The sequence below is a fragment of the Colias philodice genome, chromosome 31, assembly GCF_061535455.1.
Source record: "Colias philodice isolate Cphi_HAF_F1 chromosome 31, ilColPhil1 Martin Lab GWU primary, whole genome shotgun sequence".
NCBI lineage: Eukaryota > Metazoa > Arthropoda > Insecta > Lepidoptera > Pieridae > Colias > Colias philodice.
The window spans coordinates 4,529,731-4,542,444 of NC_143116.1; the positions used below are offsets into that span (position 1 = coordinate 4,529,731).

The 12,714-nt window shown below is 35.1% G+C and overlaps 1 protein-coding gene across 5 annotated transcripts in view; it reads left to right on the forward strand.

Annotated features, from left to right (window-relative positions):
- The window catches only part of LOC149475244 (uncharacterized), a 53,924-nt gene extending 42,472 nt beyond the window's left edge, over window positions 1–11,452 (forward strand). Inside the window, exons 36-47 of one of the 5 annotated variants that reach the window (XM_089713535.1) lie at window positions 116–190; window positions 592–719; window positions 1,273–1,392; window positions 2,116–2,362; window positions 2,958–3,151; window positions 3,927–3,998; window positions 5,625–5,711; window positions 6,527–6,626; window positions 7,026–7,867; window positions 8,190–8,295; window positions 9,178–9,255; window positions 9,760–11,452. In XM_089713535.1, coding sequence (XP_089569661.1) covers window positions 116–190; window positions 592–719; window positions 1,273–1,392; window positions 2,116–2,362; window positions 2,958–3,151; window positions 3,927–3,998; window positions 5,625–5,711; window positions 6,527–6,626; window positions 7,026–7,867; window positions 8,190–8,295; window positions 9,178–9,255; window positions 9,760–9,938 — 2,228 coding nt within the window. In that variant the 3' untranslated portion in view covers window positions 9,939–11,452. Of the gene's footprint in view, window positions 1–115; window positions 191–591; window positions 720–1,272; window positions 1,393–2,115; window positions 2,363–2,942; window positions 3,152–3,926; window positions 3,999–5,624; window positions 5,712–6,526; window positions 6,627–7,025; window positions 7,868–8,189; window positions 8,296–9,177; window positions 9,256–9,759 lie in introns of all 5 variants that reach the window. The other 4 variants (XM_089713533.1, XM_089713536.1, XM_089713532.1 and 1 more) reach the window with 4 other exon arrangements.
- Window positions 11,453–12,714: the final 1,262 nt, after the last annotated feature.

Below are 12,714 nucleotides of genomic sequence, written 5' to 3' on the forward strand. Positions count from 1 at the left end.
GTGTCGCGCCCCGATCGGGGCGCTCGGTGGTCAATGGGTTAAATCCATCCTTTTCATAATTTCTTCAACCACGGAAATAAAACCGATTTTAATACCGTTTAATTTGTTTATATAGATACAGGTGGCACGGTGCGTGTGACCCGCGCTGGGGCGGAGCCCTACATACTGAATGCGCAGCACCATCTCACCGGTAAGGGCTTTTGTGTCTCTTTTTAAGGAAAATCTAATTTTATTGAAGTAGGTATTAGGGGCTTATTACTAGGACAAAAAATTTCACCTTTTCCGTAAAAAAATAACGTATTCAACAAACATTTTTAAAATGGTTATTTGTCTGGAAATTTTTCAATTCATAATCGCCCTGTAATAACTCGGGCCTCGGAATCACAGACACAATAGAAAATCTATTGTGTCGTGGACCGATCGGGCCGTTCGGGGCTCAATGGGTTAAGCCAATTCGCCAATTATTCATAATCATAGTCAATTAAAATAGCAGTTATGTAGTTAGGTTAGGTGTCAATACTTATGATTAGATACTTGTGATTTTCTAATATTTCTATATTTATAAAATACATTTAATGATTACTATTGCAGTAGTGAACATGCACGAAGAAGCGAACAACAAACAGACAAACAAACAGGCGGAAAACAACAAGAAACAGAGCTGGGAGCAAGCGATAGCGCACATCAACCAACTGGCCAAAGGGAAGGAGAAAGAGAAGGTAAGAGAATTAAGTGTCTAATGTTTATAATAATATTCCCATGTTGAAAATATACTAATATGGTAAAATAAACGAACATGGGAAAATATACACACGTGGGGTAATATACAAACGTGGGGAAATATACAAACATGGGGAAATATGCAACCGTGGAGAAATATACAAACATGGGGAAATATGCAACCGTGGGTAAATATACAAACATGGGAAAATATGCAACCGTGGGGAAATATACAAACGTGGGGAAATATACAAACATGGGAAAATATGCAACCGTGGGGAAATATGCAACCGTGGGAAAATATACAAACATGGGGAAATGTGCAACCGTGGGTAAATATACAAACATGGGAAAATATGCAACCGTGGGGAAATATGCAACCGTGGGGAAATATACAAACATGGGAAAATATGCAACCGTGGGAAAATATGCAACCGTGGGAAAATATACAAACATGGGGAAATGTGCAAACGTGGGAAAATATGTGTTATAACTAACGACTTACTTTTTTTATATTGTATATTAAATATATTATTATTTTTACACATTTAGCAAAAGAAACCGAAGGAAACACCAACACAGAAGGCGGAAGCAAAGAAAGCTGCGGAAAAGCAAAATACGGAAACGCAGCCGTTGTCGAAGAAACAGAGGAAACTTTTGGCTAAACAACAAGTAAATATAGTTATATATTTTACTAGCTCCGCCCTGCGGTTTCACTCGCATTTCTCCGCTCCTGTTGGTCTTAGCGTGATGATATATAGCCTATAGCCTTCCTCGATACATGGGCTATCTAACACCGAAATAATTTTCCAAATCGACCAGTAGTTATTGAGATTAGCGCCTACAAACAAACAAACTCTTCAGCTTTATAATATTATAGTATAATTTTCTGATTAGTTTTCTACAGAAAGTCCCGCGGTTTCTATCGCGTAAATGCATTCATTATAATCATTATGTCTTATGAAATATCAGAATAAATAGTAGCCTAAGTTACTCCTTATTACAGTTAAAATTCCGTCTAAATCGGTTCAGTCGCTCCAGAGATTAGCCGGAACAGATAAACACTCCCATTTTATTATTGGTTAAGAATTTAGATGATAATATTATCATTATATTCATCATTATATCATACTAGATTTCCGCCCGCGGCTTCGCCCGCCTTTTCAAAGAAAAACCCGCATAGTTCCCGTTCCCGTGGGATTTCCGGGATAAAACCTATTCTATGTGTTAGTCCAAGTTACCCTCTATATGTGTGCTAAATTTCATTCTAATTGGTTCAGTAGTATTTGCGTGAAAGAGTAACAAACACACACACATCCTCACAAACTTTCGCATTTATAATATTAGTAGGGATGATATTATTCATTACAATCATTTATTTACATATTTCACCAGCAGGCGGAAGAAGAGGAAAGAGAGAGACAGCAACAGCTCGAAGCGAAAAAGAGAGCGGAGAGAAAGGAACAGAAACAACAACAGCAACAGCAGCAACAAGAGATGAGCAACAAGAGCAACAAGAAGCAGGAGCAACAGAGGAAGGAGGACGCGAAAGCGAAGAAGAGGGAGGAGAAAGAGAACAAGAGGCAAGAGAAGGAGAGAGAGAGGATAGAGAAGGAGAAGGAGAGTCGGCAAGAGAAGAACGGTGAGTTTTGAATGGATTGAATTTAAATGATTACTTTTATTAAATTTAAAAGCATCTTGCATTTTTTATGACCGCTTCCTTGGTACAGTGGTTGACGCGTGAGCGTAGAACCGAGGGGTCCTGGGTTCGATTCCCGGTGGAGACGAAGAATAAAAATGTCTCGTTCTGGTAGGACACAGAACGCTGATCACCTACTTGTCCCTAAATAAAATCGATCAGTGAAACAGATGTATAAGTGGGGTAAGGGGTAGGGTAGCTACCCCTTACCCCACTTGGGGACATGGGACTTCACTTTTTTGCATTTTTTATCTGTTAAAAATATTATCGATAACTGACCTAATTCGACATAAAAAATTATAAACAAGTGAATTGAAAATTAAGTAGATTTATTGATTTGGTTAGCACTTAATTTGTTATTTATTTAGCGAGCAGAATACACAAGTTGCTTTAATAACTAAAAACCAACTAAATAGATAATTACAAAAATAATATGTCGTTGTCGCTTATGTTTGCATTGCTGACTTTTATCTTTGTAATATTTGTAGTACATAAATGTAATTACATTTTTTTTTCAAATTAGTTAAAACGCAAGCAGCTCAAGCGAAGCAGAAGGCCCAGCAACAACAGCAACAGCAACGAGAACAACAGCAACGAGAACAACAGCAACGAGATCAACAGCAACAGAACAACAAGAAGGAGAAGAAGAAGGAGCAACAACAGCAGCAACATAAGCAACAAGTTATCAACATCACACCGGACACTACTATCGAAGTTGTTAATAATAAAAAGGTAATATATTCATTTATTTGTACAACTATTTTAACTTATACTAGCTTTCCGCCCTCGGCTTTGCCGGCTTTGTCTAAAACGTAATAAATTATATACTAAAACCTTCGACGAGAATCTATTTAAAAAAAACCGCATCAAAATCCGTTGCGTAGTTTTAAAGATTTAGGCATACATAGGGACATAGGGACAGAGAAAGCGACTTTGTTTTATACTATGTAGTGAAGGAACGTTTTTCTTGAATCTATTTAAATTTAATATTTCACTAATTAATATACTAATTCATGCTCAAAAAGTGTCCGAAGCAAAACTCTGCTTACGCGTCTATGAGGCAGAGTTTTCTAATGGTCGTCACAATAGACTTTGAACATTACTGTCACAAAATAAGGTGCTTATTTCAATGAATATAACGTTTTTCGGGCATCTTATAGTTATTAGTGAAAGATTTTAGCGATTGACTTATTGTGGAAATAATTTTCTAGGAATGTTGTATTTGATGATACATCCTACTAATATTATAAATGCGAAAGTTTGTGAGGATGTGTATGTGTGTGTTCGTTACTTTTTCACGCAAATACTACTGAACCGATTACAATGAAATTTAGCACACATATAGAGGGTAACTTGGATTTACACATAGGATAGGTTTAGTCCCGGAAATCCCACGGGAACGGGAACTGTGCGAGTTTTTCGTTGAAAACGCGGGCGAAGCTGCGGGCGGAAATCTAGTGTATTATATAATTGTTATATAAAAATTTCTTTTTTACAATTATTTCAGAATGGTACAGTGAATGAAGCTGAAAAACCAGCGTCTTGTAGTATCATGGAACAACTAAGTAGCGGTGTGCAGGTTAGTTTTTATTTATTTATTTGTTTATTATTTTTAGGGCCGATTTTTCAATGCTTGGATAAAACTTATCCGTCCAATAAAGTATTACACGATAATATTAAAATGTCACGTAAACTGTCAAATACGGGCAATAGGCATGACGACAGTATCCATAAATGATCGTATTAGTGTTTTTAAGGGAAAATGTACAATAAATAAATTCAATATAGTGACTTAGAAATCTTAAAACCATTAAGATTAATGAGATTATCAATAAAATAAAACATTGAAATTCTGCAGTTAGCCATTTTGACTAAAACACGCGTGACGTCACGCTTAAGTAAACAACTCGCGTCAGATGTGTTTTGTTGTTATGAATATGTTGAGAATACGCATTTTTATTTATTTTCTATTTTTTCACGTATGCTTTATCGACTCAGAACAGAAATACAATTGCGAATTCACGAATACGTGGTTCGGGGTTCTCCGCACCAACTTTATACAATCATTTCTTATTATTTCTCGCTTGAAATAATTACTAACACATTTTTGAGCATTATTTTAATGTGGATTCACACTGCAATACTGCACACCACTCATAAACTTTGAAATTCGTTTCTATAACACATATTAAATAAAGACTTTTTTAATTTTCTTCGCAATGCGTACAAATAATTACGTATTTACCAAAGTTTGACGTCACGCCTACGCCATGACACCTGCGAGCTGTTTTGGCACAGTTAATAAATATTTTTTGAAAAATGGCTTTTATCTTCGTTAAATTTAAGTATATTACCGAAATATAGGGTTTTTCTTGTATAGTAAACACATACACCTAACCGTAAACACATAACCGTTTACACACATTATGGAAGAGGATTTCAAAATCTTTCGTCATGCCTATTAGAATACGTTTTTAAAATGGTTGTTTTATACATTATTTGACGAATAAGTTTTAACCAAGGATTGAAAAATCAGCTCTTATGAAACTAAACGCGAAACTTTTATTCAACCTATGCCTATGCCTATCTGGCAAGGCAGATTTTTTCAATCATAGGTTTAATTTTAAATTGATTTGTCTAATATTGTTTTATTTTTCGATTGAAAATTCGATCCTTACAAGTGTTTTTGAATGAAAATGACACAAATTGTTAAAAAAACGTCCGATTGTGCTTCTTTGTCGCTCGTTCCGCGCTCTCGCTTGCACTTCAAGCCTTACATGGAACGCCTCAGAGCGAGGTAACGCCGCATGAGTCATGTTTTTTCGTGCGTGCAGCCGGCTCTATCGAATTATAAGACGTTGTCACGTCAAAAAAAAAAAGAATTCAATATACTGGATATAAATATCAATCAAATCAATACAGTAATCCTAATTTTTTTCTACCAATATTAATTTACGACCGTACATGTACGTCCAATAATTTATTTACTAGCTGTGCTCCGCGGTTTCACCCGCATTGCTCCGCTCCTGTTGGTCTTAGCGTAATGATATACAGCCTATAGCCTTCCTCGATAAATGGGCTATCTAACACGGAAAGAATTTTTCAAATCGGACCAGTAGTTCCTGAGATTAGCGCGTTCAAACAAACAAACTCTTCAGTTTTATGATATTAGTATAGATTTATTTTTGTTTGTTTTATTTTACAGGTGGCCGATTTGAAACTACCTCCTGGTATAACACTAACTCGCGTACAACCGAATGAGAAGAAAGAACCGGCTCCAATTAAATCTGTGGTATTTATTTATCATTTTAATTAATACATATATAAATATGTTTAGTTTGTTTGTGTGTCACATCAGAACGGACGAAACGGTTTATGGGAACTATTTGGTGTAGTCTCTAGACTTTTATTTCACTACGGATTGTGTTTTGAAATGTTCTTTTTTAAAGAGATGTTACGTATTTTTATTAAAAACTAGATTTCCGCCCGCGGCTTCGCCCGCGTTTTCAAAGGAAAACCCGCATAGTTCCCGTTCCCGTGGGATTTCCGGGATAAAACCTATCCTATGTGTTAATCCAAGTTACCCTCTATATGTGTGCTAAATTTCATTGTAATCGGTTCAGTAGTTTTTACGTGAAAGAGTAACAAACATCCATACATCCATACATCCATACATCCCTACATCCATACATCCATACAAACTTTCGCCTTTAAAATAGTATTAAGATTAAGATATAATAGTATTAAGATTAATTTTCTAATAATTAAAACATTTGTTACATTTTCATTTTATTTAATAAATTAAAAACACTTTCAGATGTATATTTTTACGGCCTTACTATAAAAAAGTTAAACAATGGATAAATTTCTACCATTTTCTACCATAGCTGTGTCCTGCTCACATGAAACGTCAATCATAAATACAAGACAGGTTATTGCAATAACTAATCCATTGCATAGCGAATGGGTAACATTTTATCAGTAAGACCGTTAGTGTATAATATTTTTGTAGATGCAGGCTTTCAGCCACTATACAATGACCATATTTTTTAATATTTTTCTGTATTATTTTTGTATTTTATTTAATAAAAACATAAAAAATTCCAGCCTCTATGGAAATGCAACCAGCTAGCAGCGACCCCAACGCCCGTGGCTCGTCCCGCGCCCGTGATAAATGCTGACCCGTCTATGATGATGTTCTCGCAGGGTGAGAGATTTTGTTTCGTATGTTTTTGTGCTCTAGATTAGATATAAAAAATGTTGGCAAGTGGAGATTCAGTTATTTTTAACGTTTTGAACAGTCTCGTTTTAATTATGAATAAATCGCGATTTAAATCCGTTAAAAAGTGTTTGATTACTAAATATGGTGGAATTTAATTCTATAGCAAAAAAAATGCAAATTATTTAAGTCGGATTATGTTTAGACCGAGAAAAAATACATTTACACAGACATAAAATTGTACTTAGGAAAATATTAACATGTTACGATAGTTTGTGATTCTAATTTTATAAATAAAATTTATATTTTTATTCTATTACAGTAATATACCATTAAATTATATGTTTAACCCACATAATAATATACTAATAGTAAAATGACTTTCAGAAACGCCGAAAACAATAATAATCCCAGAACCGACACCACCCCCACCACCACAGCAGGCGAAATCGAAAAAATCCAAAAAGAAATCCAAAAAAGCAGAACCGGATCCGAAACAGGAACCTAAAATGGTGACCCTTCGCAACCCGATGTTCCATCCGAACCTACCGCCCGTACAAATAACGACACCGCAAAAGAAGCCAGATATTAGGATCCCGGATCCTATTCCAATGCCCCCGGCACCCTGTCAAGCTACAATAACTCCGACTTCGAACGGAATGTACACAATACGGAACCCGCTTATGTCAATGATGCATCAACAAAGTCTTGGGATCCGGAACCCTGCACCCGCGAATTACCAACCCTTCTATTACAACCAACCAACATATATAGTGGAAAACAAAGAGGAATTCCCCAACCATTTGATAAATTTGGCGTCTTTCACCCAAAAAAGTGATGAGGGCTATTCCCTGTTCAGTACGAACGAAGACACGCAACAAAAGAGCTTTTTAAATACCGATTGTCCGGAAACGGTATCCCCGAATCCGATCGGAACTCGACCGGAGCGTTCCGATTCGCTATTCACGAATCCGATTCCGGAGCCAATCGGAACTCCCATGAGGAGGGAAGAAAGAAGGGAGTACGGGATATATAACCCGTTTGGACAAGAGGAAAATAATGTGTTTAGAAACGCGTTGTTCAGCGAAGAGAGGGATAGAGATAGGGATGTGACGGGTGCGAGCGGGAGGGAAGATCTGCCGTATTTCCAGCGGTTGAGGGCCGGCTCGAGGTTAAATAGCGAAGTTAGTATACACTGTGTGACGGATTCCAAGTTTTATAAAGGCCAGGTGAGACATTGTTGTTATTTTTTTTTAGTTCTAAGCTGTAAGGATTTTATGAATGTAAATCCTAATGTTCCTTGTGAAATAACAGAATAGAAAATAGCCTAAGACAAACGGACAGATTCCATTCAAACTTTATACACTTATCAAGGATCGGTGACAATACAATAATATCATAAGTTTATCCTTTTATTCTGAATAATAAAAAGACATACTGTGTGAAAACAATATTTTTAACTTTTACTTTATTATATCATTGATTTTATTTCTTCCTTGATATTTTCAGCAATTTTCAACCAATTTCAAAAAATATTAATTTTTTTGTTAGGATCGCTACAGTGAGCCCCCTCCACCGACCGACAGCAGACAGTCGATGTTTTCCCACGGTTGGCCCGAACATAAACAACAACAAAATATGCACTCGCATACGCCTAGTAAGTATTTATATTACACTAACCTACCGCCCGCGGCTTCGCCTGTGGTACATGTTGACGTTTCCTCTCCATAAGAACCATCCGTGTACTTCAAGGAATATTATAAAAAAAGAACGAAATCGGTTCAGCCGTTCTCGAGTTTTACGCTTATCAACACATTTGGCGATTCATTTTTATTATATACTAGCTGTGCCCCGCGGTTTCACCCGCGTGGCTCCGCTCTTGTCAGTCTTAGCGTGATGATATATAGCCGAGATGATATATGTATAAAATACTAGATTTCCGCCCGCGGCTTCGCCCGCGTTTTCAAAGGAAAACCCGCATAGTTTAGTTCCCGTGGGATTTCCGGGATAAAACCTATCCTATGTGTTAATCCAAGTTACCCTCTATATGTGTGCTAAATTTCATTGTAATCGGTTCAGTAGTTTTTACGTGAAAGAGTAACAAACATCCATACATCCATACATCCATACATCCTTACAAACTTTCGCCTTTATAATAGTATTAAGAATTAAGATGGTTCGCTCTACACAAAGGAAGCAGGTTGAAGCAGACCAAGACAAATTTTATATGGCAGCGCCCAGCGCTGACAAGCGCCGGTAAGCGCTTATAAGTTTCCAGCTTTCTTTGTGAATACAGCCTTAGGTATTAATATAAAAAAGTCATGTCATAAAAAATTTTTTTATAACAGTCCACTATTTCCACATTTCCGAGTTCAAACGAACTCAAACTTGAATACGCCCTTAGTTCTGATATATGTATTTTTATTTCAATTTAATTTTAATCATGATACAGTTTTTATGCCTCGAATAACCAGATATGCAAAATAATGAATTACTAGAATAAATAACGCAAAAATTAATAAAATATTTTCAATTATCGATTTCGCAGGCATGCAGTCGTCGAACAATACAATGAATTGCGACCCTGTGTGCGACACGGACAGACATGTGCACCCCGGTAAGGTTTTATTGTACTCATTTTGTATATATGTATATATTATTTACTAACTGTTCCGCGCGGTTTCACCCGCATTGCTCTGTTCCTGTTGGTCTTAGCGTGATGATATATAGCCTATAGCCTTCCTCGATTAATGGGCTATCTAACACGGAAAGAATTTTTCAAATCGGACCAGTATTTCCTGAGATTAGCGCGTTCAAACAAACAAACAAACTCTTCAGCTTTATAATATTAGTATAGATGAAACTTTAATTAACATTATTTTTTTAAGTAATCATTGTTCGTTATACTGTTAATATTTATAGTTATGCATAACATTAATTTGTAAGTTAGACAACTTATAACTCAAAAACGGCTGAACAGATTTTATTTGTCTATGTCAAGTGTTTAAAATAATAAAAACCTTACAAAAATTTCCACTCAATGTCTAATGTGCGAACAACTAGTGTTTGTAAATTTTAATTTTCCAACAGCTAGTTTAAAGATGCAAATTATAATTTCCAGAGACAAGCGTGTTCCTGCCGGACCGCAGCATCACCAATCTCTCGTCTCTCGAGGTTTCCGAACGTGAAATAGAGTCGTTCAAACGTTTCGACTTCTACTTCGAGCCGCCACAGCACAAGCCAAAAGTGCAACTCGACGTTAGAGACATCGCCGCTGCGTTGCGACAGAACCATAAATAAAAGAATAAAAAAGTTAAATTAAAAAAAATGCAAAAAAAAAAGAAATGTCAATGTCGTCTGACAGTTGTTTTATTTGTGCTGGCAATGCTATAAATCATGATTTTTAAAAAAGTAATAGGTAGTCTATGCGCTTTTTTTATTAAATGTCAAACACCCGGAAGCTGAATTTACGGGAACTTTTTATCTAACTGGATTTTTGTATATCGGAAACAATGCAATAAAACTGTAGTTTATTTCGCTAACAATAAAAGTACACAACAAAAATGATTCTATTATTCAAACAAAAATAATCGTGAATAAAAAATTTCCTTAATTTTTGCGTTTCTTTTTTTTATGAAACGTAATTCTGAAACACTACATTTCATTCGTTTGGAATTCGGATGTTTATTTCAAAAAATTCTTAAGTCGAATACAACACAATAAAAAAAGCTGTCAAATTAATAAAAAATCTATACAGTACGTAGGTATTGACAGTACATTACGCGGTAATTTTTTGCATTTTTTTTTTTTATTCTATCGGCTTGGAACTTTCAAACACACATAGTATAGTAAATATGTGAAAAGATAAAAAAATACTACCATCTTTTTGAACGAAGAAAAAAAAATTCGGCGCGGCAAGTAAAATATTTTTGAGTCTAAAGATCGCGTTATTAGATTTAAAAATATTTTAAAATATTGGACATGACTATGATCTGTAACGATTTTGACAAAGAATAAAATAATACTTAGATTCACTATTATTTATTATTAACAACAAGGTAATGGATTAACTTAAAATTGATTTCTAAATAAAATATTTTCGAAAAAAAAAAAGAGCGCTTGTGCTGAGCACACGTGTCAGAAGTGGAACTTCTTTGGCAAGATTCAAAGATGGTACCTAAATCGTCGCTTTACTCCATTATGTGACGGCATTGCCATGACGCGACCTTGCAATTTTACTCTCAACGCGCCTAAAGAAATTACCTACTACTAAGAATCTAAGTATTATTATAATTCAACAATTAAAAATGGCGACTAAAGTTCAAAACTTCATAATAATAAGCTTGACATAAATTTCGCTTGAATATTGTTTTTCACAGCAATTTTTGTATTGAGTTCGTCCTCACGCGGGCAATATGGAGTAAGGGACTTGGATATATGCTGTTTTGTATCCGACGCAAGGAATACGTAAAAAAATAAAATAACAAGCTAAATGATCGCTTAAATTTAGGGAAATATGAACATTTGCTGTGGTTTTAATATAACCGTCAAAGCGTCTATATTTTATTGTAATTTTATCATGATCTATCAATATATGAAAATTTAGACGAATCGGTTGAGCCGTAGTCACAAATAACCTTTGGAGTTACTTTCTTTGCGTCGGATACAAAATGGCGTTACGATTAGACAAGTAATATATAATGTTAGTATGTATGTATCACAATACGGGCGGACGGCGTAAGATTAAGTGAAATGTATATTATAGATATTTGTAGTGTTTTATTCCTGAAATAAATACACGTTTATAAGCTGTGTTTTTGCGTTTTATTTATTACCTACTAGATTTCTATCTACTAGTTTTCAAAGGAAAGCGCACATAGTTCCCGTTCAAAACCTATCCTATGTGTTAATCCAAGTTACACTATAATTATGTGTGCTAAATTTGATTGTAATCGGTTCAGTAGTATTTGCGTGAAAGAGTAACAAACACACACACATCCTCACAAACTTTCGCATTTATATTATTAGTAGGAGTAGAATAGGACTTAATTTTATTATTATCTATCGTCTTTGATATGGATTTAATACAAATCTCGTTAGCCCTTGACAAGTTCAGTAGGTACTTCAACAATATTCTTCCTAATATAGATGAGCAATGAACATAATCCATACTTCCATCTTTCGAGTTTATAATAGTAGAGGGCAAATACTCTAAGAAAAATTCTTCCAAGTTTTTAGTGGTAGAATTTAATTTAGGTTTTAGTTTCACATTTATACACTATTCAGGTCTGACATATTTTTTTTGTATAGAAACAGGGCATTCCCCTGAGTACACATTTTTTATCTATAATATTAAATTACTGAATCGATGTTGTTGCAATATGCATACTTATGTCCTATGTATTCTACACTAGATGTACAATTTATTATTTCGTACTCTTGCACAAACAAGTCACATTTTTCATTTTTTGTTATAGCGCCATCTATCGGAATTTATAAATTTTAGAGTCAATTAATTGCGAATTAAAATGAGAAGTCTTAAATTTTAATGCAGTAAAAAGTAGCCGCTGTTACTCTATAGCAGGCAAAATAAATCTAAATATCGTTAGATACAAAAACTAAGTTAAACATAACTCTTTTGTCACATGAAAGGAAGATGAACAAGGACACTTGCATTTATGATGTATTATGTAGTTATCCAGTTTGATGTTATTTATGGCAATAAAACAACGAGATATACCATGGACCTATATTCAAATATTGGTCCATGATATAACTAAAGATATAATGTCTACATGACGACTCTGTATAATGACTATATATCGACTGATTTCTTTTACATACGGATCGGTGATCCCCTCTCTACTACGCGCGTTTTCACTTCTGCCGGCACTCCCGGAGTGCAACCCGTCTTTTTTTGTACTAGTACAGTCAAGGTAGTAGCAAAGTGGGTAAATAAAACAACACTGTTCCATTAATTATTCATTTATTAGTTAATAATCGTGTAAGTTAGTTCAATTGTGCGGCTTGTGCGCTGTGTCATGCGGGCGCCGCTTGCGTGCGGGCCTCTATTTTT